The sequence below is a fragment of the Podarcis muralis genome, chromosome 7, assembly GCF_964188315.1.
Source record: "Podarcis muralis chromosome 7, rPodMur119.hap1.1, whole genome shotgun sequence".
Taxonomy (NCBI): domain Eukaryota; kingdom Metazoa; phylum Chordata; class Lepidosauria; order Squamata; family Lacertidae; genus Podarcis; species Podarcis muralis.
Genome location: NC_135661.1, coordinates 1824010 through 1849294, shown reverse-complemented (window position 1 = coordinate 1849294; position 25285 = coordinate 1824010). Strand labels below are relative to the sequence as shown.

Sequence of the window (25285 nt, the reverse complement as noted above, 5' to 3'; positions counted from 1 at the left end):
TACGTCAGTTCTGTGTTACGAACGGGCCTCCAGAACGGATCCCATCCGTAACATGAGGTTCCACTGTACTATAAAATCAATCAATCATTCATTCAATAGCTGAACTGGGTTCCGCACAGTCACAAAAACAAATTAAGCGGAAAAGCCTCAAATGCAAAAATGCAAAATAAAGAGCAAAAACAAAAGCACCAGGCTTAATCCATTCCAGAAGTCCGCTTGACTTCCAAAATGTTTGAAAACCAAGGTGCAGGCGCCCCGGAAACAATAGCCGACAGCTGCATTGGACGTTAGGCTTCCGAAAAAAGTTCAAAAACCAGAACACACACTTCCGGGTTTTTGGCGTTTGGGAACCAAGGTGTTTGAGAACCAAGGTACCACTGTAGTGATTAATGTTAGCCAGGCTATAATTCTTGGTTATCAAATTAATCTCTGAGGAACAGAGATAACAGAGATTCACTTCCAACACTCTAAAAGGGCTGCTTTCTTGCCAAGGGACTGAGAAACCTTCAACGTTAAATGTTCAATGTTCAGAAAAAGTCAGAAGCCCAAGGCAGTATAAGTTCCTCAACTACGTTTATTCAACATTGTCAGTGACAATGGCTCACTCATAGGAAAACAAAGCCCGAATTCCAGAACTACACAATGAAAGCGCCAACAAGAACTGACCGTTGACAGTTGAAAGTGCATGCGCTTACATGCCATTAGAACGTTCGTCAACCAACGCTTATACAGTTGGTTAGAACGCACCTTGTAACATAAAAAGTGTTAAACCCAATACATAACAACTTACTTCCAGATTTTCGGCGTTTGGGAACCAAGACGTTTGAGAACCAAGGTACCACTGTAGTGATTAGTGATAGCCAGGCTATAACTCTCGGTTATCAAATTATCTCTGAGGAACAGAGATAACAGGAATTCGCTTCCAACGCTCTGAAAGGGCTGCTTTCTTGCCAAGGGACTGAGAAATGGACCCAGGCAGGGTGTGTAACCTAGAGTGAAAGAACTGTAATTATGCCAAAACAACTGCGTAATAGCCCTAGGGCAAAGATCCGCTAAACCTCCCTTTCCTTAATTATTTCTGAAACTCATATAAATTGTGACTGAAGCTATCTATCTGCCAATTAAAACATTCATCTGAAATACGAGCCACCTACTGGCTTAAGAGGTGACGCCACTAAGGGGCTCAAAACCAAACAGAAAGCATGCTTTAATCATACGTACCAAAGGGATTTTAAACAGCTTAGAGATTCTCCAACACTGCGAAACTTCCATTTTATTTTGTTCTATTTTTAATCCTCCGCTTCACTGCTGAATGTGCTGGTTGTGATGTGAGGTACGTTTTATGGAAAACCCTGAGGGGTAGGCTGCAGAGTTTCGGAGGGACACGTTTGCTGCCTTAGTGAGATTATATATAAACCCACACGCTTGGGACAAACTCGCCAGGAAAAAGATTCAGGAGTTTTGAGCGGAGAAGGAAAAAGAATCACTTGGCATCAGTTCTTGGCCAGTATGGTTGGTGGAAACTCCACATCCAGAGGCACTCTACCTCTGAACGCCAGTTGTGGCAGGGAGACAAGGGGGGCTTGTTGTGGGGAGACTGCTGTTTTGTACTCCAGCACTGTTTGTGGTCTTCCCGTCCTGCTGTAAATCAGGATCCAAGACTGCATGGGCTCGCTTGGGCCTGACCCAGCTTGCTTATCCTTGTAGCTGCAGGCCTTTCCCCGACGGTGAATATTGAATCGTCATCCTCTTCAGTCATAGAAGGGCAGACCTTGGATCTGAACTGCATCGTGGCCGGCCAGCCAGCTGCATCCGTCACATGGTACCGGCGAGGAGGCGCCTTGCCTTCCAACCACCAGGTTGGTACAGGTTGGGCTGACAGGAGGTGAAGTCCATCAATTTTTGGAAGCCTGCAGGTTCTCCGTCCCCAAAGCAGAGTTGTGAATAAGATAGGCAGGGGCAGTGAAGACAAGTGATGGAGGTAGCCAGGGGCAGTGAATTTAGGGATAGGGAACCTCTCTCTAGATCAGCCTTTCTCAACCTGTGAGTCCCCAGATGTTGTTGAACTACAACTCCCATCACCCCTAGCTAGCAAGGCCAGAGCTCAGGGATGATGGGAGTTGTAGTCCCAACAACATCTGGGGACCCACAGGTTGAGAACCGCTGCTCTAGATGTCGATGGACGCTGAAATTTCATCATTCCTGGCCAGCATGGCTAGAGGTCATGGGTGGTGATGGGAGTTGTAGTCTAATAACATCTGGAGGGCCACAACTTCCTTGGACCTGAATTCAAAAGAGGAGGTGGTTAGGGAAAATCAAGGCCAGTGAAGGCTTAGTTCAGGCATGTGCAGAACCTGTGTGGTTCTCTTTCAATTAATGAATTGAAGAAAAATGTTTAAAAGTACTTTTTTTAAAAACAAAACAAAAAACCAGAGTCCTTTTTGTTTGGGATAATTCAGACTCAAATTCCCAGGAGTCAAAAAAGGTTATTTATGTATGCCACTACTGCGGCCCGTGTTTCGCTAGCCAAAAAATGGAAAGTGAGTGAGGTCCCAGCCAAAGAAGAATGGCAACTCAAGCTGTCAGAATATGCGCAGCTTGCAGACTTAACATATTGAATAAGAGAACAAGAACCCACGTTTAGAGAAGATTGGAAAACGTTTATTGAATATATGGGAAATAATTGTGCACAGCTGAAAACACTGGCAGCATTAAGATAAATTCAACAGTATAATCAAGTTTTGATGGATGCAATAATGGAATACTGAATGGCCTAGTTTTTGTAAAATATGCAGGGATTTATGATGTGTAAAATGAACCGTGGAAAGAGAAGAAGGGAAATCATGGATATTTTAAGGATGTAAAAATGAGTATTTTAAATTGTAAAACAGAAAATTTAATAGAAATGATATACAAAAAAGAATATGAATGGCTTCCTGTATCCTCAGGTCTACGGGTCCGTCCTGCGCATCCTGCAAGTATCTGCGGCGGACTCGGGCGAGTACGTCTGCCGCGTCAGCAATGGGGCAGGCCCTAAGGAAGCCTCCATCATGGTGACCGTACAACAGCAAGGACACACACATGGTTCTGCACATGGTAACGCTTCCGGGACCTTTCAGGCCATAGAAGGGGAGAGGGCTCTTGTGCGCACACAAACATATATCGTTGATTGGAACCTAATGATAGACAGGTGTCAGGGAGGACATAATGCTTGGAGTTGGACTCTACAATTCTGTGATTCTATGACCTGCCCCCCCAGGGCCAAAAACATTTCCCACCTTTGACTCAAAGTATTTGATGACTGTAGAGGAGTGTATTTTGGGGGGGGGGGGAGCTGCCCCATAGCAGCTCACTTTACTCCATTGCCTCCCAACTTCTTACAAACTGTTTTTAATGTTGTTTTAGCCTTGTATCTCACCCTGTATCTTAGGGTGAAGAGCGAGCAAGAAATAAATAAATTAATGCAGTGGGGTGGGGGCCCTGCCTCTCCCTGCCCACGCTATGGGACTCCCAAGGGACTCTTCTTTTCCTTCCTCCCCGCAGGGAGTGTACTTCTGAGCACCCGAGTGCAAAGAATGGAGGGTGCGATGCTCCCCTCTGCAAGAGGGCGGGGCTTCCCACAAGCTCCTGGCTGTCCCTGGTTGGGAGCAGGACGCTGGGCCTCTCTGATCTGGGTTCTTCTTGTCTCCGTAGACACCCCACCAATCAGGATCGAATCTTCATCGCCGTCCATCACCGAGGGGCAAGACTTGGAGCTGAGCTGCCTCGTCACAGGCCAGTCGCGGGCCAGGGTCACATGGTATAAGCAAGGAGGGTCACTCCCGGCAAATCACAAGGTATGGAGTTGGTGTGTGTGCCTGGCCAACGATGCCCACAAACCCAGCTCCAGGGGGACTCAGACTGTCCCTTTGCCCCCTCCACCCTGCAGATATCTGGCTACCATTTGACGATTTTGGCGGCTACGGCAGCAGACTCCGGAGAATACGTGTGCCGGTTGAGCGACGCCAGCAGCGGGGCGGTGCAAGAAGCCTCCATTGTGGTCACCATCTATGGCACCTCCCAGAGTGAGTCAAACAATGCTCTGGCCATGCGCCGCCTCGCCAGTCAGAGGCAGTGAATACCAGCTGCTGGAAACCACAACGGGGTGGTGGGGGGGGGAGAGTTGCTATTTTGCTGGGGTCATGCTTGTGGGCTTCCCTTGGGGCATGTGCTGGGCAGTGGTGTAGCAGGGGTTGCCAGCTCCCAGGGTAAGGCAGGTATCCTCAGAACTGCTTGCTGATAGGCTGGAACAAAGGGGCAATAGCTCGGTGACCTACCTGAGTGGCAGCCGTGGCAGCCCATGAGCGTCGAGCATTGCGGAGAGGGGGGGCGGGGGATTGGTTGGGAGTCCATGTAGAAGGAGCCCTAGCAAGTGTCCGTCACCCAAATTTGTTCCTCATTCCGCCCATACGGACATTGGGAGATTTTCTGTGTGCCCTTGGCCTGCCCCAGTAGCCAGATGCTTCTTAGGTTTATAGGCTAAGCCAGGCATCCCCAAACACGGCCCTCCAGCTGTTTTGGGACTACAGTTCCCATCATCCCTGACCACTGGTCTTGTTAGCTAGGGATAATGGGAGTTGTAGTCCCAAAACAGCTGGAGGGCCGAGTTTGGGGATGCCTGGGCTAAGCGTTTAATTTCTTCTGTTGTGGTTATCATCCTCGGCTGCCGGTCTCCGGAGCACCCTCGGAAAAGATACCCTCCAACCTTCAACCGAAGGTGCCACCTTGCTGCACCAGGTCCAGGGAGGTTGGGGGGCAATGGGCCACCTGCCAGTGTGGGGTCCATGTACCAGACCATGCCATCCCTTGATGCCGGTCCTGTTCTGGTCTTTAGCGTTTTGGAGAGGACTGCATCTCCATGGCAGAGCAACTGCTTGGCATGCAGAAGGCTCCAGGTTAAGTTCTCTGGCAGGTGGGGCTACGAAGAGACTCCCTGCCTGCCTGAATCCCCGGAGAAGCATTGCTGCCAACCAGTGCATGCAGCACTAAGCTAAAGGGAACAAAGGTCTTCCTGCGATCCTTTTAAAAGCAACCCTTCATTCACAATCCTGAGGACTAGAATCTTGCTGGGGGTTTTATGGGAAGGGCCTTAGCTCCGTGGAGCTTTGCATGGAGAAGGTCCCAAATCAGTCGCTGGCAGCATCTCCAGGTAGGGTTTGAGAAAACTCCCTGAGACTGTGGAAAGGCTCCACCGCTCAGTGCAGACAATCCCCAGCCAGATGGACCAAGGAGCTTATACAAAGGCGGCTTCTTCTCTTCCTCCCGCTGAACTCCCAGCCTCAGGAATCACCCCTCCGCTGAGGATCGAGTCTCCATCGCCCTCCATTGTCGAAGGACAGACCTTGGACTTGAACTGTGTCGTGGCAGGACAGGCAGGTGCCACAATCACATGGTACAAGCGTGGCGGGACCCTGCCGGCCAATCACCAGGTATGTAGGCAGTGCGGTCTGGGGGCTCGAGTTGGTGATTCTTCCTTGGCCCTCTCTTTCCTGGCCTTGCTGACTGGCCAGCAGTAAACCTTGGCATGCAGAAGAACCCAGGTTCAGTCGCCAGGTAAGGATGGTAGGATGCCTCTTAGACAGGCACTTTCTGCTGATATAGGAAAGCCCTCCATCTCTTTTGGCCTTCTGCTGGTTTTGAAGGCACATCTGTTTAGACAGCCATTCCCTATTGACCCAAGTCTGCTGTTTTAATGGAATTGCTTTGCGTGGCGAGTTCCCAACCCCCCCAGGTGGAAATAATGACACAATTATTAAGGTTAATGGGCTAAAAAAGGCCACAACTTTATCGGTTACAAGTGATGAGTGGTATTGGCTTAGACATTGGTCCTAACCAACTATATTCGACTCCAGCCCATCTACTTGAAGTCCAGGAAGGGTTAGGGTTAGTAGGGGGAGTCCTGCTGATGCACATCAACTAGGAACTCCCCCGGGGTCAGCGATAGGGGGCGTGCCTTGGGCCCTCACCTCCCTAGACTTCGGACAGGGCCACGCCCCCCTGAATCCTTTAACGGACTACCCTTCGATAAGAGGGGCAGGTGATGGCGCTACCTCCTCTCTTCCATCTACAGAACTATACCAAGGCCTAACTGCCAATACCCAGAAAGTTGTTACGATTTGCTACGAGGTAGGCAAAAACCAAGTGGCTGGTGCCAATTTGCCAAGTGGAAAAAATTCCTATCAGGTCCCTCAATGGCGACCAACCAAGGTCCATAGCAAGGTCAAAGGACGAAAACCTTATAGGGCGGGAGGATGGGAAAAACAGGAACAGCTGGCGGGCGGCAAAGAGGGAGGGCCTCATCCTGCCTATATAGCGCATGCCACACCCCTGAACCAGCCGATTGGCCAGCTAGGGGGTGATGTGGCCAGGAATCCCCCAGTCGCATGGAGGGGCCATGAAGCCCGCAACCCCACCTCCTCCTTAAGGCGGAAGTGGCTTTATTGCACAGTGTAACCACGCCGTTAATTTTTCAATGATTAAGGCGATTGATTGCACATTTTAACTGCGGTGTATTTTTTAAAGGTGGTTTCGCATTTTAACAATGTTGCACAATTGGTTTTTATGTTCTGCAAACCACTTAGAAGCCATCCGATAGTTATGCCGTCTTGAGCCAGTGTTGCGTAGTCTTTAGAGTGTCAGACTAGGACATGGGAGAGACCAGGGTTCGAATCCCCACTCAGCCATGAAGCTCCCTGGGTGTGACTTTGGGCCGCAGTCACTCACTCTCATCCTAACCCACCTCACAGGGTTGTTGTGGCGATTAAATGAGAAAGGGGAGATCCATGTACAGCACCCTGAGCTCCTTGGAGAAAACAGTGATATATAAATTCTGCGCATGCAACCAGCAAACGAACTAGTGCTTGGAGGAACCAGAGAGGGCCTTTGCCTCTGGGCACGTAAGCCCAGAAACCCCTTGCCCCAGCAGACGCAGACAGCCACTTCCCAGAGAGCATTTAGACTCCAGGCAGCTTTATTCTGGTAGAATAAATGGCCTGCTCATTTCTCGAGCCTTCTCTGAAGGCAGTGTGGTACAGTGGTTAGAGTGCAGGTGTGGGTGGAGCCTCAAGTCCATGGCCTGAATCTTAACACAGTTTTGGAAGAGCCGGGGAAATCACTGTAGAAATGAAGAGGGCGCAAGAGTCCTTCTGGTTCGCAGGCTGAGACCCTACCTGCCCGCAGACTGTCTGGCCAGAGTGGTGCATGCTCTGTTTATCTCCCACTTGGACTACTGCAATGTGCTCTATGTGGAGCTACCTTTGAAGGTGACCCAGAAACTACAACTAATCCAGAATGCGGCAGCTAGACTGGTGACTGGGGGCGGCCGCCGAGACCATATAACATCGGTCCTGAAAGACCTACATTGGCTCCCAGTATGTTTCCGAGCACAATTCAAAGTGTTGGTGCTTACCTTGAAAGCCCTAAATGGCCTCGGCCTAGTATACCTGAAGGAGCGTCTCCACCCCCATCATCCAGTCCGGACACTGAGGTCCAGCTCCGAGGGCCTTCTGGTGGTTCCCTCCCTGCGAGAAGCGAGGCTACAGGGAACCAGGCAGAGGGCCTTCTCAGTAGTGGCACCCTCTCTGTGGAACGCCCTCCCGTCAGATGTCAAGGAAATAAACAACTACCTGACATTTAGAAGACATCTGAAGGCAGCCCAGTTTAGGGATGTTTTTTTTTTTTTTTTTTTTTTTTATACAAACTTTATTACAAAGACATAAACTTACACATACAATAAAGAGAAAAAAAAAAAAAAAATTATAAAATCAGACACATACAACTAGAAAAAAGAAAAATAAAAACAAAACAAAGAAAAGAAAGAACCAATCACACCCTTACACACATTTGACTTCCAATAACCTCAGCTTTGGGTTAAATATTTTACATATACCATCTGCAGTTATTTTCATTTATCTCTCCACGTCGTAGGAGTTAAACATCGTCTACTGTTAAATTGTTAATTCCCAAGTTAGTCTCAAGGTAACATAAGAATTTGGACCAGTCCTCTATCTTTTTAGTGGGGTTGTCCCGCCTAATATATTGTGTAAGTCTTGCCAATTCCAAATATTGGTACAATTTCACCTGCCACTCTCTCATTGTTGGTATTTCGGGGGATTTCCATTTCTTTGCTATTAGAATCCTTGCAGCAGTGGTAGCATACTGGAAGAAAGTCTGATCCGTCTTTTTTATTTCCTCCCCAATCATCCCTAAGAGGAAAGCTTCAGGTTTCCTGGGTAAATTATACTTCAAGATTTTCTTTAACTCCTCGTGTATTTGTCCCCAGAAACCTTTCACCCCCTCGCAGGTCCACCAAATATGGATAAAGGTCCCCACCTTATCTTTGCACCTCCAGCAGGTGTTATCTGCTGTTCTATACATTCTCCCCAATCTGGCCGGGGTCAGATACCAGCGATACATCATCTTGTATAAATTCTCCCTTAAGTCAGCGCACGCAGTAAATCTCATGCCTTTCTTCCACAAAATTTGCCATTTCTCATACCCTATCTCGTATCCTAGGTCTTTGTTCCATTTAGTCATCACCCCTTTGATCAACTCTTCCTTATTTTCGTTTTCCAGCAGTTGCCTATACATTTTAGACAGTAGTTTGTTGTTACTCTCAATAATCTCTACTTGGAATCTAGATTTGTTTTCTCCCATACCTATTCTCTTATGTTCCCTCCATAGTGCACTAATTTGGTGTTGGTGAAACCAATCCTTAATTTTCTCTTTCAGTTCATCCTGCTGTCTTAGTTTCCACCCTTCTTCTGATTTGATTAGGAGGTCCTCGTACGTCCACCTTCTACCTGTCATATTTAATTTCTTTATTTTAATAATATCCACAGGTGAAAGCCACCAAGGGGTACTTTGTTCAATCACACTTTTCTTCCTGTTCCACACTTCTAAAAGTGACCCTCTGACTATATGATTATAAAAACCTCTATGGACTTTATCTTTCTCCTGCCAGAGGTAAGCATGCCACCCAAATCTTAAGTCAAATCCTTCTAGATCTAGTAAGTCAGTATCTTTCAGGGTGGCCCATTCTTTAATCCAGAGTAGACATGCCGCCTCATAGTAAAGCCTTAAATTTGGTACACCAAAGCCCCCTCTATCCCTGGGGTCCGTCAAATATTTAAGTTTCACTCTAGGTTTCTTCTCCTGCCAAATATATTTGGTCAAGGTCCTTTGCCAGTTTTTAAAGCAGGCGGTACCTTTTATCACTGGTAAGTTCTGGAACAGAAATAACAATCTCGGGAGGATACACATCTTAATCGATGCCATCCTCCCGGTCCAGGATAAATTCAGTCTACGCCAGGTGTCCATGTCTTTCTTAACTTCTTTCCACAATTTATTGTAATTATCCTCTACTAAATTAATATTCTTTGGAGATAACCAGATACCCAAATACTTCACTTTATTTACTACTTTAATGTCCACCTGTTGTTCCAACTGTGACTTCTCCTGTACTGTCAAGTTCTTTATTAATATTTTAGTTTTCCCCCTATTTAACTTGAATCCAGATAATTTGCCGAACTCTTCCAAAAGTTCTACCGCTCTGCTGGTGCTTTCAATTGGGTTCTCTAAAAAAAGGATCCCAGTTTAGGGATGTTTTTAATGTTTAATGTCTTGTTGTGTTTTTAATATTCTGTTGGGAGCTGCCCAGAGTGGCTGGGGAAAACCCAGCCAGATGGTTGGGGTATAAATTATTATTGTTGTTGTTGTTGTTGTTAAATTATCATGTAAATGAATGAATAAATACTATTAAGAGAGATGATGATGACGATCCTGCTTCTCCCACCATTCCCAGATCTCCGGCTCTCACCTGCGCATCCCACAAGCCTCCACAGCTGACTCTGGCGAATACATCTGCCACGTCAACCTGGACTCCATCATCAGAGAAGCCTCTGTCATCCTCTCTGGCACCAGATCTGCCTCCAGTAAGCATCGCCCCCTGCAGGAAGGGAGGGGAAACATAAACAGGGTGGGCTGGGGTGATGGGAGCAAACCTGCCATTCTTTGATGCCTGCTGGCCGGCTTGGCCTTCCTTCACCTCTCTCTCTCTCCACCTGGCTCTCCCAGCTTTAGACATCACCCCCTCCATGAGGATCGAGGCCTCGTCCCCCCACGTTGCCGAGGGACAAACCTTAGAGCTGGACTGCATCATCGCCCACCAGGATCAGGCCACAGTCACGTGGTACAGGCGTGGAGGAGCCCTCCCTGCCAGCCACCAGGTATGGGGCGCCTGCCCAGTTTCCCCCTGGCATTTGCCCCGAGTGCCAAGTCTTGAGCATTCCCTGTTCAAGATCTCCAAGCAGGGCTGGGAATGTCCCCTGGAGAGTTGATTCCACCCAGTGTAGTCTGTACTGAGCTAGATGCAACAAGGGGCCCAACTTGACGTAAGGCAGCTTTTGATTTTGCTATTTTGCGACACTTTGGAACTCCCTGCCTATTGAGATCATGCAGTTCCCTTTTGGCGCCTGCCAAAAACATTATCATTTGCTTCATTTTTTCATTTCACCATTATTATTATTATTATTTTTATATAAATTTATTTATTTGGTTTTTCAGATTAAAGTTTTACAATCACCTATCCAACATACCTCATAAAAACAAGATTCCAAGGAATCTCCTGGACTTCCCTCCTCCCCTTTGTGGGTCCTACTATTAAGTCCTTTCCTCCTGCATCTTTTATAGTAATCCAAACCTTTTACATCTCCATTGTATCCAAAATTCACCATTAAACTACAAGTGTCATTCCAATTCTACTTATTTGCGATTTTAAATGTTTACAATGATTTTTAAGATAAATTATACATTTTCCCCATTCCTTATTAAAATTTTGGTCTTCCTGATTTCTAGTTCTTCTGGTCATTTTTGCCATTTTGGCATAATCCATCAACTTAATGCTGATTTTTTCCATTTCACTTTTCGCTTGTATACTGCCTTTCTGTATTACTATGCACAAGGCGGCTTACAAGATGAAGAAACAACAAAATAGACCACAAAGATCGCACATGTAATAATCTGATCCAATATGTTCTAGTTTCAATAAGCCTGTCGGAATTTTAACCTGTTTCAGTATTTTAATATTTTGTCTCTTTTAAACTGTTGCCGTAAATGTTCTCGACCTTATTGTTTTATCTTTTTGTGACCTGCTTCCAGGTTTATTTCTTAGAATCAAATAAACAAAGGGCGAGCCTTTTTTTTTTTTTAAAGGACGTACACCATTGCAGTTAGGGCATGTGCTTCAGAATTTGGCTGCATCTCCTGGTAACAACAACAAGAACAACAATAAATAATTTTATTTATACCCCGCCCTCCCCAGCCAAGACTCAGGGCGGCTAACACCAGATATAAAACAATTGATTGAAATACAACTTAAAAAACAAGATGAAAATACAACATTAGAATGCAGTCTCCTTTCAGTAGAAACTCAAATCAAAAACTTTTGGTAGGACTGGGAGAAACTCCCCAGGTAGCTGCTGGTGGTTAGTGTAGTCAGTACAGAGCTAGATGGACCCAGGTGTTGGGGTCTGATGGGAGTTGTAGTCCAAAACACCTGGGAGGCCCTGGGTTGAGGGATGCCAGATTAGCTTAGCCAGACTAAAAACTCACATCGTTAACGAATATGCCTTTAAATTGGAAACAACTTCCAGGCCTTCGGATCCCGCTTGCGGCTGGTGAAAGTCTCTCCGGCGGATTCTGGCGAGTACGTCTGCCGCGTCAGCCGCGATCCTGTCACCCAGGAGGCCTCGGTCTTTGTCACCATCCAGCAGGGCAGCACAGGCTCCTTCCGTAAGTCTAACAAATGCTCAGTGGCAGAGCACCTGCTTGGCATGCAGAAGGTCCCAGGTTCCCCATTGGCAACATCTCCGGGTGGGGTTGGGAAAAGGCTCCCTGCTGGAGGGCCACTGCCGGTCAGGGTAGACATTATTGAGCTAGTTTGATCACTAAAAGGTAAAGGGGGTGTGTGGGTGGCACTGTGGTCTAAACCACTGAGCCTCTTGGGCTTGCCGATCAGAAGGTCGGCAGTTCGAATTCCTGCGACGGGGTGAGCTCCCGTTGCTCGGTCCCAGCTCCTGCCAAGCTAGCAGTTTGAAAGCATGGCAGTGCAAGCAGATAAATAGGTACCACTGTGACGGGAAGGTAAACGGCGTTTCCATGCGCTCTGGTTTCCGTCACAGCATTCCGTTGCACCAGAAGTGGTTTAGTCCTGCTGGCCACATGACCTGGAAAGTTGTCTGTGGACAAACGCCGGCTCCCTCGGCCTGAAAGCGAGATGAGCACGGCAACCCCATAGTCGCCTTTGACTGGACTTAACCATCCAGGGGTCCTTTATCAGCCTCTGGCCTGATCCAACAGGCTCATCTTACACACTGAGCCTCCTCAGATTAGACCCACTGAAGTTAACAGACACAACTAACTTAGGGTCATCAATTTCAGCTGCTTGACTCTGCACAATTTCTCTCTCCCTTCCCTCTTTTCTTTGGCAACGCAGCCGCTGGTGTGATTCCCCCTGTACGGATTGAGTCTTCTTCCACCTCCCCCACTGAGGGCCACACGCTGGACCTGAAGTGCATCGTGGCAGGACCTGTTTCGCATGCCAGAGTCACGTGGCACAGACGAGGAGGTGCCCTCCCTGCCGGCCACCAGGTATGGGTTCAAGAGGCCTTGGAACCAAGACATGGTACTCCAATGTTGTCAGGGGCTGGGCTGAGGGGGAATGGTGGGGGCTGCTGCCCCCCTTCTCCCGAACCTTCCCAAAACAGGAGGACAGTATAGATTTAGATCAGAGGTTTGCAGAAGGGCATACTGCAGAGGGCAGAAGCTGTGAATTATTGGAAGAGGAACAGCAGAAAGAATCAGCAGCACCAAGGGAGGAACAGCTGACAGACTCAGTGTCCTTGGAAAGCATTCCTGACTCCCCCTCCCAGGACCAGGTGCGCATTGAGAGTAGGAGAACAGAAAACGCTGAGGCAGAAATCCCCGATTAGCCCACGCAGGGGTTAGGAGAGACATAGAGGTGTGGGACTTTACTTGGAGCAATGCCATTTCTAGAGAGAGACAGCGTTCCTTTGTCTCTCACTGTGATTATTGAATAAATTAATTGGTAAGAACTCTTCTTTTTTTATCTGCTTCTTTGCTGCCACCGGGGGAGGGATCTGATTCCCTGAAGCCTGGCAAATGTGCAAGAACCCCCCCCCCCCAAACACACACACACCCTCTCATCCTAACTTGCCCCTCTCTCTTTCTCTCCTCCAAGGTCTCTGGCTCCATCCTGCGTATCCCACAGGCTTCAGCTGCAGACTCCGGAGAATACGTTTGCCGCGTCACCAACGGGACGGCCGTCCACGAAGCCTCCCTCGTCATCACCATCCAGGGTGGCCCGGGCTCCTACTGTAAGTCTCCATTCTTTTTTTTAAAAAATCTATTTATGCTTTTCACTAGTTTTATAATCATTTTAACATTTCAAAACTTGACTTCCTCCCCCATCTTTCTGCAGTTCCTTAAATTTATTTTTAATATTTTAATACCTTCTGCATATCCAAATTAACTCAATTTGCTCATTTATTAATCTGCTTTAAATATATACTCTTACGAAACTGCAGGTTATTACCATAATCCTGCCAATGTTCTTATCTGTTTGCGATTTATCTGTAAATATTCCATAAACCATTTCCATTATTTTATAAAAAAGTTTGTTATCTTGATTTCTTATTTTTCTGGTAAGTTTTGCCATTTCTGCATAAGTTCCATAAGTTTTTTTATCCATTCTTGCTTTGCTGGGATTTCTGCTTCTTTCTATTTTGGGACGAATAACATTCTTGCCGCTGTAGTAGCATACATGAATAAGTTTCTGTACAGTCTAGGTAGTTCCGTCCCTATAATTCCCGACCTCTGTTCAAAAACCTCCCAACGAAAGAAAGCTGAACGGCTCTTGACTTCAGAAAGATGTTTTGAATTGGTAAAACAGAAAGAAAAAGAAAGAAAGATATTTTGATTGTTTAGTCAGGGTCTCTTTTCTTGTTTCAGTTTGGGAGGGGTGGGGAGAACGTGTGTTTTCCGTCAGGTGAGTTGGCAACTTGGCAAAAGCTTTCTCTGCAGGAAACTAACAAATTCTCTCCCTCTTCCCACCTCTCTCCGACTCCTCTGGCTTCTCCAGCTGTGGGCGTCACCCCTCCCATACGGATCGAGACCTCCTCCACGTCCATTGTGGAGGGGCAGTCAGTGGACCTGAACTGCCTGGTGGCGGGTCAGTCGCAGCCAAGGGTCATGTGGTACAAGCGAGGTGGCGCCCTGCCCCTCAACAGCCAGGTAAGGGGGGAGACGGACTTGGAGCTCTCTTGGGTCAGGGATGAATGGAGCAAAGGAGGGTGAATCGCATTGGACTGGAGGGTTCCTCCCATACTCCACCGAGAAGCCAGGAGGGCAGTTGAACCCAGAGAGAGCATTTGGAGTAAGGACCCCAAGGCCAAGGGATGGGAGCGTTGTGGTTCTCCAGTTATTGCTAGACTCGAACTCACATCATCACTGACCATGCTGACTTGGGCTAATGGGAGTTGGAGTCCAGAAACACCCAGAGGGCCACAATTTCTCCACCTTCCGCCTCCTGATCATTTTCTCTCTCCCTTTGAGCAGATCCTTGGATCTCGCCTCAGGATCCTGCAGGCCTCGGCGGCCGACTCGGGTGAATACATCTGCTACGTAAACGACGGCGACAGTCCACTGGAGGCCTCCGTTATTGTCTCCATCCCCGGGAGCTCCGGTTCTGCTTTTGGTACGTAGCCTGGGAAGCAGAACCCTGCCACGGGGCATAGCTCCTGCAGGGAGAGGCGCCCGGGCCCCCAAATTGCAAACCGCCCCTTCAGATTTGGGGAAAACCACCAGACTTTGAGGGTTGGTGACAGGTTGTGTGTTTCTGCAAAGTGCCATCTGCGCATGTCCAAGCCACTCTTGCTCTTCGCTTGAGAACTGATGGTGGAAATAGGGACATTATTATTATCATTATTATTATTATTATTATTATTAAAAATAATAATTATTATTAATATTATTAATAATAATATTAATCTTCAAAATTATTGCAAATGAAACCAAATTACTTCAATTTAATACAATTTCTTAAAATCACGTTTCCCGCTCCTGTTGCAAACATATGTCAATCATTTCCACCCGTAGCCTCATCATCTCTTATTTCATATCCAATTGATCCTTCGCTTGTCCTTAGTCTATTCTTGCAGCTGCCCACATTTTTTCCCTCCTTGCAAACAGTGCCTCTGTTACATAATATGAATATAAAATCCATTTCATGTGTGCAGTCCTTCATTTACATTGCTGTTTCAGACCTGGTGTGCTGGGAGGATTAATTACTGTCTTCCATTCTTCAGTTCTTTGCAGTGTTTACTTTGATGGGACAAGGTCACATTCCATTCCTTCCACTGTTGACCAACTAGCGTACTCGCTGCTGCCATAAATAACATGTACAATCTCCGCCATTAAAATTCCCCTCTGGAGTTCTTCCTTGGCACACAGTTAAAACAAAGTCTTTTCTCAAATTCGGCCTCTTGCCAGATCTATTCTGCAGCCGTTCTTTCTTCGTGCTGTTGTAAATAAAAATTGCCCTTTCCCTTATGGGGTATTCAAGAGCCCATATAGAGTCCTTACATAGGTTCCCTATTGGCAGGAGAAAATAGCAGAGGCCAACCAGAGAATATTGAGAAGCAAAGCAGCTAGTTAGCTTGATCTTTATTGATCTGTTGCAACAGGGTGCTCCCCTCACAAGCAGGAGAGGAGGAGGACCCAGAAAAATGGTGTGCAAGGCCTTATAAAGACTTTTGAAATTGCCACCCTGTAGATCAAGACCACCCCCAGAAACATCATACATACATCACAGAAGGGGTGTAACCTAAGACCACCCCTCAGATACATCACACCTACATCACAGAAAAGGCGGTCTAAAACAGAAATTTGAATATTGTTTTTCTCCTGTTGTTGTTTATCTCCTGTATGGCAGGTTACTTGATTGGATTGCCTGGGGAGCCTGGCCATTCTTTTGTAGTGATAAATACTTAGTTCCTGGGCCAGGTCACAGGCTCATACCCTATTCATATCTTAAATGTGCCCTTAGGCCAGGATTTGTGAGGAAAGAGACAATGGGGAGGTTTCCCACTTTGACCTTGCAGAAAAAACATTTGGTCAGTTTAGGAATCAAAATGGTTCCAGGTTGGTCTTCCTGTGCTGATCTATGTACGTGCTTGGTTGGTACACTTATGAACATTACCATATATCTAAGACCATAAAATTCCTATCACAGTGCTCTGCCTTGCTCCCTCGCACTCCTGGTCCAAGTGGAAAGAGGGACCCCACACTCCGTGACACACAAACGGTTAAGCCAGCCTTAGCTTCGAGGGCATGGGGATCTTTGGGGTGGAGCAGCACAGCTCGCCCAGAACACCTGTTGAGCAGAGATACACATCCACACCTTTCTTTCCCTCCCACAGCCTCTGGCATCGTTCCACCCGTGAGGATCGAGTCTTCGTCCTCATCCCTGGCAGAGGGACAGACCTTGGAGCTCAACTGCCTGGTTGCTGGCCAGGTGCAGCCCAAAGTCACCTGGTACAAGAGAGGGGGGGCCCTCCCAGCCAACCACCAGGTACGTGCGCTCCCCCTGGTCCTTTCTGTTGGGATAATTCAGACTGGAAATTCCCAGGTGTCAGAAAAGGCTGTTTATGTATGCAACAAATGTGGCCAGTGTTTTGTTAGCCCAAAAGTGAAAAACGAGCGAGGACCCAGCCAAAGAAAAATGGCAACTTAAGCTGACAGAGTATGCGCAACTTGCAGGCTTAACATCTTGAATAAGATAACAAGAGCATATGTTTAAAGAACATTGGAAAACGTTTGTTGAATATATGGGAAATAATCGGGTACGCTGGCAGCATTAAGATAAACTCAACAGTGTAAAAGAGTTTTGATGGATGAAATACAGTGGGTTATAGACGCTTCAGGTTACAGACTCCGCTAACCCAGAAATAATACCTCGGGTTAAGAACTTTGCTTCAGGATGAGAACAGAAATTGCATGATGGCGGCGCAGCGGCAGCTGGAGGCCCCATTAGCTAAAGTGGTACCTCAGGTTAAGAACAGTTTCAGGTTAAGTACGGACCTCCAGAACGAATTAAGTTCGTAACCCGTGGTACCACTGTAATGGAATACTGAATGGTATAGTTTATGTAAAATATGCAGGGATTTATGTTATGCAAAGTGAAGCATGGAAAGAGAAGAAGGGAAGTCATTGATATTTTTTAAGGATGTAAAATGAGTATTTTAAATCGTAAAACAGAAAATTTAGTAAAAATTATATAAAAAGAAAAAGAAAGAAGCTAGCATTTCCCTGCATTGCAGGGGTTTCGACTTGATAACCCTTTGGGTCCCTTCCAATGCCACGATTCTGAAGTCTTCCAATTCCTCTTTCTCCCCTCCTTCCCGCCCAGGTCTCCGGCACCTGCCTGCGCATCCCACAGGTCTCCTCCGCCAATTCCGGAGAGTACGTCTGCCGCGTCAGCAGCGCCACCGTCACTCAGGAGGCTGCGCTGGTGGTCACCATCCAAGACGGCGAGAGCCCGTCCCATCGTGAGTCTCCTCCAGCGGAGGCTGAGACCCCCCCTCCCTCTCCTAGCCCTTAAATTTGTGTTGATCTAGGCAGCCTTGAGAATATTCGCTGGAGACCCTCATTGCTTTAAGGGAATGGCTCCCAAAGTGGGTGGTATCTCCCGGGGGGAGGGAATGGGATTACCTAGGGGGCAGGTGCTAAGAGGCAAGCAGGTGGGGGCGGGATCTCCAAGTGTGTCAATCACTTATGTATGATTGACCAACCCGGAACCTCAGTTGAAACGCCTTTCTTCCTTCATATTTAAAACTTCAAAAGAGGTGTGGGAAAAGGAGACAAGAGGGCAGGGGGGGCAAATATGGGAGATAGGTACATTGAAAATGTTGTCTGTAAGAATAAAAGAAAATGATTGTGAATGAGTTTAGAGATGGTGTTTAACACCAGGCAGATTAAATGAAATAAACAAGGAATATTATGTTGGAGGGGATGCCAGGATTCCAGGAATTACGTTCACATGTGGTGGGGGTGTAAATATGTAAAAAATAAATAAATGACAAAGGGTGTTTAAGGAGGTAACAAAAATCACTGGGTTAAAGCTGACCAAAAGTCCAGAGGTAGCATTATTATCCATTTACGATGGGGTGGAAGGTTTGCAGGCTAGGAAGGACTTGCCCACAAATTTATTGACAGCCACATGAAGGGGCAAGCAGAATATAAAATGGAAGAATGGTATAAAAATGTTTGTGGGATATAGCTATTGATGATAAATTAATGTGTGCCGTTAAGGTAAGATGGGGACTATGCAGGAGAAATGACTTTGAGGGGATATGGAAGGTGTTTGTAGAATTTGTAGTGTTAAAACGGAAAGGGGTCAAACCATCGCAAGTGGTGTTGAAATTCTGGGAGGTTGGATAGTTACAATGGAACGGTCTTGGGGGTGGGGCGCACATTTTTATTATTTTTTATTTGTGATTATCACTTGGTCAAAATAAAATAATAATTTATTTATTAAAAATTCGAACATTACTACACATCACATTCAAAGCTGTTTCCTTTGGCCCTTTTGCTTATGTCTACCCTTTGGAGTGGTCAGAAGATAGCCAGGTACTGGTAGCAGCTGTTGATTTTATGGCAAGATTTTATGGCCTCTCAGCTGTGGTCAGGGAAGGCTTGTCCATGTATGTTAAGGAGCCACATAGAAATAATTATATCCTATGAGTTTCTTTCACTATTTTGTTTTGCTTGGTAAGAACGTGCAAAGATTATTTTTCATGCAATATCTGGCATCGCAGTTAAACAGCTGTCTCGGATTAATTACATTCAATAGTTGGATTTTGAATGCATGTGCAATTAGCGTATTTTTCACTCTATAAGATGCACCAGACCATAAGACACACCTAGTTTTTGGAGGAGGAAAAGAAGAAAAAATTTATTCTGAATCCCAGAAGCCAGAACAGTAAGAGGGATCTGGCTTCTGGGATAGCCATGCGAAGCCTCTTAAGGGCAGTGGGATGAAGGCTCCCCCTGCCCGGAAGAGGCTTCGCGTGGCTAAGCCAGAAGCTAGAACAGCGAGAGGGATCGCTGCGCAACGATCCCTCTTGCTGTTCTGGCTTCTGGGATAGCTGCGCAGCCTGCATTTAGGAGGGGGAAAGTGTGCCTTATAGAGCGAAAAAATATGGTAATCACTACTTTTCCTTAGCACAGTGGTGTCCAAACTTTTTCCAAAGCGGGCCAGATTTGTTGTTGATCTTTTTTTTAGGATAGAAGTTGTTGAGCTTTATTTAGGCTTGGAGTTGTTGAGCTCCTTTGAGGATTGAAGTTGTTGAGGGTTTTTTTAGGATTTTACCCCAGGAAATAAACTGCCACAGGGGCCAGATTAAACCGACCGGCGGGCTGGATTAGGCCCCCAAAACGGACTTTGGGCGTGCTTGCCTTAGCGGGTCGTGCAAACCACTCTTCTGAATGATGCTTTTTAGCGGGTAGGGTAGAGGATACAAAGGGGAGAGTTTATGGAACCAAGGGAACCAAAACCAAAAGAAAGTTTGGGAACTGTTGATCTTAGACTCCTGCTTTCTCCCCACATTCTTGCAGCTTCAGACACGGTTTCCCCTCTGAAGATCGAGTCTTCGTCACCCTCTGCTGTTGAAGGGCAGACCTTGGATCTCACCTGCACTGCCCCAGGCCAGCCCCAGGCCATATTCACATGGTACCGGCGAGAGGGACCCCTGCCAGCTGGCCACCGGGTAGGGAAACAGCCAGGCCCAGAAGGTCTCTTTGGGCAGCGGGGGGAGGGCAGTGTCCAGGTTCACGTGGGGCACAAGCACTGTGGGTAACAGGGAGCGTTGGCACCTTTCTTGGGCACGAGATGCCAGGAAGATGCTTGCAAAGAGAGAACTTGCCTTTAGCTGTGATTGCAGGAGGGTTGGACTCAATGACCTCCTCCAAATCTACGATTCCATGCAAAACAACGAAGCATGGGATGGAACAATGGAGAAAATTCTAGAACAACAATGGGATCTTAGCTCCGCGAAAGGCATGAGGGAGAACAGCAACAACCAGAAAAAGATAGATACAGTGGTACCTCGGGTTACATACACTTCAGGTTACATACGCTTCAGGTTACAGACTCCGCTAACCCAGAAATAGTGTTTCAGGTTAAGAACTTTGCTTCAGGATGAGAACAGAAATCGTGCTCTGGTGGTGCGGCAGCAGCAGGAGACCCCATTAGCTAAAGTGGTGCTTCAGGTTAAGAACAGTTTCAGGTTAAGTACAGACCTTCGGAACAAATTAAGTACTTAACCTGAGGTACCACTGTATAACATTTTATAAGGACAGGAAGAAACTCCACCGACAGAATAACTGGCACACACAGGAAGAGCAAGGATATAGTTTTGAGTGCCTCACTTGTAAATTTATAAATCATTTTCATTTAATGCGGCAAGACGAATAGAAGTTATTAATATTGCAGTTGTTGTATAAGGGATTGTTATTCTGACTGGAATGTAGTTGAAATTAATAAGATTTTGGAACGCTGAAATAAAGAAAACCATCAATTCTAGCACACAGGGGGCCACCTAAATGATACAATTCAGCATTTGAACGATTGGTGTTAGTAAATTGGTATTGTTATAATGAGGCTATAATTGGAATGTAATTGAAAATTAATAACAATTTTTTTTTTTAATGGCAGGAGAGGAGGTAGGTCAAAGAGACACCAGGAGCCCCCTGTGATGTTCTTGTTTCATGCAGCCCTCTCTCTCTCTCTCTCTCTTGGCACACACAGGTTGTCGGTGGTCGCCTTCGCCTGGTCCAGCTCACCCCAGCCGACTCCGGCGAGTATGTCTGCCGTGCGAGTGGTGGAGCTGTCCCGCAAGAGGCTTCCTTGGTGGTCTCTGTCCTAGCCAGCGCCAGCGCTGCCTCCCGTACGTCTAAGGTTCTGGGCTGGTTGGGGGGCGGATAGGAGAGATGGGCGGTGTCTTCAGAGGGTCAGCCTTACCCTCGCTCCACCCCTGCAGGCCTCCAGAGTCCGGTCATCTCCATCGACCCCCACAGCACCGCTGTGCGCAAGGGAGCGGACATCTCCTTCAAGTGCCGGCTCCACGATGGCGCTCAGCCCGTCGAGATCTCTTGGAAGCTGCCCAACAACCAGCTGCCAGGTAGGCGGGCTCGCAATGGCCACCTGGACCTAGCGTCAGGTTGTAAGAAAGGAAGGAAGTGAAGGGGTGCGGGAAGCTCCTGTCAGCTCAGCTGACAGGCCAGCCACTTTTGGAACGGGTCAGTAGAGCAGCTTGCAGTCACTAAGAACTTGAACCTGAGCTTGCTTATTTCCTCCTCCCTCCTGGTGCATTTTCCTTTTGCACAACACACACGTACATCCCCATGATCTCCCGACTTGAACCTCCTTTTTCTTTTTGGTAAAATTTATTTATTTGGCTTTTCAAATTAAGATTTTACAATCGTATAGCAACATACAGTATAAAAACAAGATTCCACAGCATCTCCTCGACTTCCCTCCTCCCCTTTGTGAGTCCTTTTATTAGTCCTTTCCTCCAGCATCTTTTATAATAATCCAAATCTTTTGCATCTCCATTATTCCCAAAATTCACCATTAAACTACAAGTGTTATTCCAATCCCACTAACGCTTTTAGCTGTTTACAATGGCTTTTCAGATAGATTATAAGTTTTCCCCATTCCTGGGTCTTCCTGATATCTGATTCTTCCTGTCATTTTTGCCATTTTTGCATAATCTGCCATTCTTCTCTGGTAGGGACTTTATCTTCTTTCCATCTCTTGGCTAATAGATATGGCAGCTGGGGTCACATACATAAATAGTCTTTTCTGCTCCTTTGGGATTTTGGCACCTAGAATCCTCAATTGATATATAAATGAATAACTAAAAAGGGACAGGCCTGGACAGAGCTCTCTCTCCCACTTCCCCGCTACAGATAACGTGAAGATCAGCCCCAACGGGTCTGTGGTCACCATCTCCAACTCCCAGCCCCAGAACCAGGGGACTTACCGCTGCCTCGCCTCCAACCGATTTGGGATAGCCAACAGTGTGGTCAACCTGATGGTGCATGGTAAGTGGGCATTGTGAAGCGGAGAAAATACCTTGGTTCCTGGAAAATATCAGGGTACTATTATAATGACTTGATTAGTAGTGTCGCCTTAAGCCCGAAGGTGGTGACTTACACAGCACACAGAGCTACAATAGTTATAGCTAAAAGTGTTCACACTATAAGGTAAACGTAAAGGGACCCCTGACCATTAGGTCCAGTCGTGACCGACTCTGGGGTTGCGGCGCTCATCTCACTTTATTGGCCGAGGGAGCCGGCGTACAGCTTCCGGGTCATGTGGCCAGCAGGACTTAGCCGCTTCTGGCGAACCAGAGCAGCGCACAGAAACGCCGTTTACCTTCCCGCCGAAGCGACATCTATTTATCTACTTGCACTTTGACGTGCTTTCGAACTGCTAGGTTGGCAGTTAATGGATTCTCTTGAAAACATAAAACCAAATAAAGATAAGTCTTATAAGTCTCTGAAAGTCTTTGAAGACTATGCGAGTCTCTGAAAGAAGCAATGGGTCAGATTCTTATCTGGTGAAAACAGGCTGTAAAGCTTTGTTTATGGCGTCCAACGCTGCCGAAGTAGTTTGCAAACAGACGTTGTGAACAGTGATTCCGGATATTCCCACTGTTTTGTGGAATTCTTCTTCAGCACAGCGGAAGGATACAGAAATGCTTCATAAACCCATTCACCATATAGATGGGGTACGTACCTTGTGTTTTATTTCACATTATTTTGGCATTATAGTTTATGTGCATAGTTCATAATATTTCAAGTTTATTGTAGTTACCATGCATATACAGGTCATTGTTTTAATATTTGTTTATTGTTTATGAAGCATTTCTGTCATTTGGTTTTATGTTTTCAAGAGAATCCATTAAGAGTGACTTTCAGAGATTCATAAGTTTTCTGTTTATGTGATTTCATATATTTCATATTATATAAAGAGTGTCTATTGGTATCGTATCATTGTATTTGGTCATCGTGTTGCCTTGGATATTACTGATCAGCTCTTACTGTCAGAAAGTTCTTCCTGATATTTCGTCGGAATCTCCTTTTTCGTGGCTTGAAGGCTTCAGTTCGAGTCCTACCCTCCAGAGCAGGAGGAAGCAGCCTGGCTCCCCCAAAACAGCCTGCCTTCTTAGCCTGACCTCTGGGAGATATTAGATTTAGAAGCAGGAGCACCTCCTTGGAAAGAACGATGCCGTTCCTGGGTGTCCAACTGGCATGGATGCCAGTGGAGGCATTGCACACAGCTAGATGGAAGCCACTCCGTCTGCTCTGCTGTGGGGCAGCTGCTCAAGGCTCTCCTCTCCCCACCCGCAGGGCCGCCGACCGTCTCAGTGGTGCCAAAGGGCCCCGTGCAATTGAAGGTGGGCAAATCCATCAGCCTGGACTGCCTGGGGGCAGGTGAGCCCCGGGCCCTGGTGCGCTGGAGCAAGGTGGGCGTCCGGCAGAAGGTGGAACACCAGACCGTGATGCCGCTGGACAGCCGGGCTGTGCTGCAGGTGAGTCGCAGGTGACACATTGTCCGCAGAGCAAGGGAGCAGCAGGAGAGGCCTAGTATATATGCACTGGGGATATATGTGGAGCCTCTGGGATCACGAGCAATGTACCTTAGAGTGTTGGTTTCTGGGGGCTGGGAGCAAGCAGCGGGGAGGGTTCTGTTGCTGGCGGGCTTCCCAGAGACATCTTGGTGGACCAGATGAGATGGCGATGGCCGCTAGCCACAATGGCTGTGCTCTGTGTCCACAGCTAGCAATGCTTCTGAATCCTGGTTGCTAGAAACTGCAGGAGGAGAGTTGTTCTTGTGCTCGAATCCTGCTTGCGGGAATCTGCTTGGCCACTGTGAGAACAGGGGGCTGGGCAAAATGGGCCCTTGGCCGGATCCAGCAGGTCTCTTACGTTCTTACGGGCCAAAAAAGGGGCTTGTTTTGGGTCCAAAGGCAGCCGTGGCCCCATTCCTCGATTTGAAACACACACACCCATACTGTTTCCGCTCCAGATCTCATCCGTGAAGCTTGAAGATGCTGGCACTTATGTCTGCATGGCGCAGAACCCCCTGGGGACGGCGGAAGCGCAGGTGGAATTGCTTGTGGAGGCCGTGCATGGGAGACCGGGCGCACCTGAGATTCATGCGAACCCGACGCAGACCGTAGTTGCCGGGCAGACGGCTCGGCTCCATTGTTCTGCCACAGGTGGGTGGGGGGCCTTTTCCAGCCCAAGGTCCCTTGGAGGAATCTCTCCCCCCACCTTGGGGAGGGGAAGGAGCCTTCGTATTCCAATAGTGGCCGTGGTCAGAGACAACCAGTGGTCAGAGCAGCAGGTGGGACTCTGAGCCTTCGCACAGTCAGTGGCTTATTTCCTTTTAATTAAATGAGATTTGCATGCCGCTTAACTTTGAATGCAGCCTCTGAGCAGTTTGCGAGGGACGCAGAGTAGCGCACAGAAACATTTGGTAAAAAATCAGCCTTAGGAACAAGTGTATGTGGCAAGGAGACACAGAAGAGTCTTAATAATAATAACAAATTTTTATTTATATCCCGCCCTCCCCAGCCAAAGCTGGGCTCAGGGCGGCTAACAACAATCAAAATAATCCAACACTCTAAAAACATTCATTATAAAGTTAATTAAAATCAAATTAATGGCAACCATTAAGCAACATTCTGTGCAGATTGCCAGAGGAGGGGGTCAGGCTGCGCCCTGACCAAAGGCCTGGTGGAACAGCTCTGTCTTGCAGGCCCTGCGGAAAGATGTCAGGTCCTGCAGGGCCCTAGTCTCTTGTGATAAGTAAAGGATTGGGATAAGTAAAGGATTGGGATTGGACTTTGTAACTTTAGACGAAACAAAAGAGAGAGGGGTTGTATTATATATAAAAGCCAAATTTGACCCAAAGCAGTTATTTAAGGACAGGGGAAGAATAATTGTAGTACAGATAACAGTACAAGGTGAGAAAATAATAATAGATGGAATATATGCACCAAATGAGAGAAAATTGGAATTTTATAGAATGTTAAAAGAAAAACTATTTGAATACATGGCCTAGAAGATAATACTAATGGGAGATATAAATAGGGTG

The 25285-nt window shown here is 47.0% G+C and overlaps 1 protein-coding gene across 1 annotated transcript in view; it reads left to right on the top strand.

Moving 5' to 3' along the window:
* LOC144328287 (basement membrane-specific heparan sulfate proteoglycan core protein-like) overlaps positions 1-25285 on the top strand; it is a gene marked incomplete at its 5' end in the record, with an annotated part of 161477 nt that overhangs the window by 107309 nt on the left and 28883 nt on the right. The window contains 20 exons of the mRNA XM_077930933.1: positions 1708-1859; positions 2949-3096; positions 3694-3836; positions 3929-4064; positions 5317-5468; positions 9842-9971; positions 10114-10265; positions 11691-11829; positions 12533-12687; positions 13298-13433; positions 14198-14349; positions 14674-14812; positions 16536-16687; positions 17525-17663; positions 19732-19883; positions 20924-21062; positions 21156-21296; positions 22087-22221; positions 23533-23714; positions 24212-24404. Coding sequence (XP_077787059.1) covers positions 1708-1859; positions 2949-3096; positions 3694-3836; positions 3929-4064; positions 5317-5468; positions 9842-9971; positions 10114-10265; positions 11691-11829; positions 12533-12687; positions 13298-13433; positions 14198-14349; positions 14674-14812; positions 16536-16687; positions 17525-17663; positions 19732-19883; positions 20924-21062; positions 21156-21296; positions 22087-22221; positions 23533-23714; positions 24212-24404 — 2967 coding nt within the window. The remainder of the gene's footprint in view (positions 1-1707; positions 1860-2948; positions 3097-3693; positions 3837-3928; positions 4065-5316; positions 5469-9841; positions 9972-10113; positions 10266-11690; positions 11830-12532; positions 12688-13297; positions 13434-14197; positions 14350-14673; positions 14813-16535; positions 16688-17524; positions 17664-19731; positions 19884-20923; positions 21063-21155; positions 21297-22086; positions 22222-23532; positions 23715-24211; positions 24405-25285) is intronic.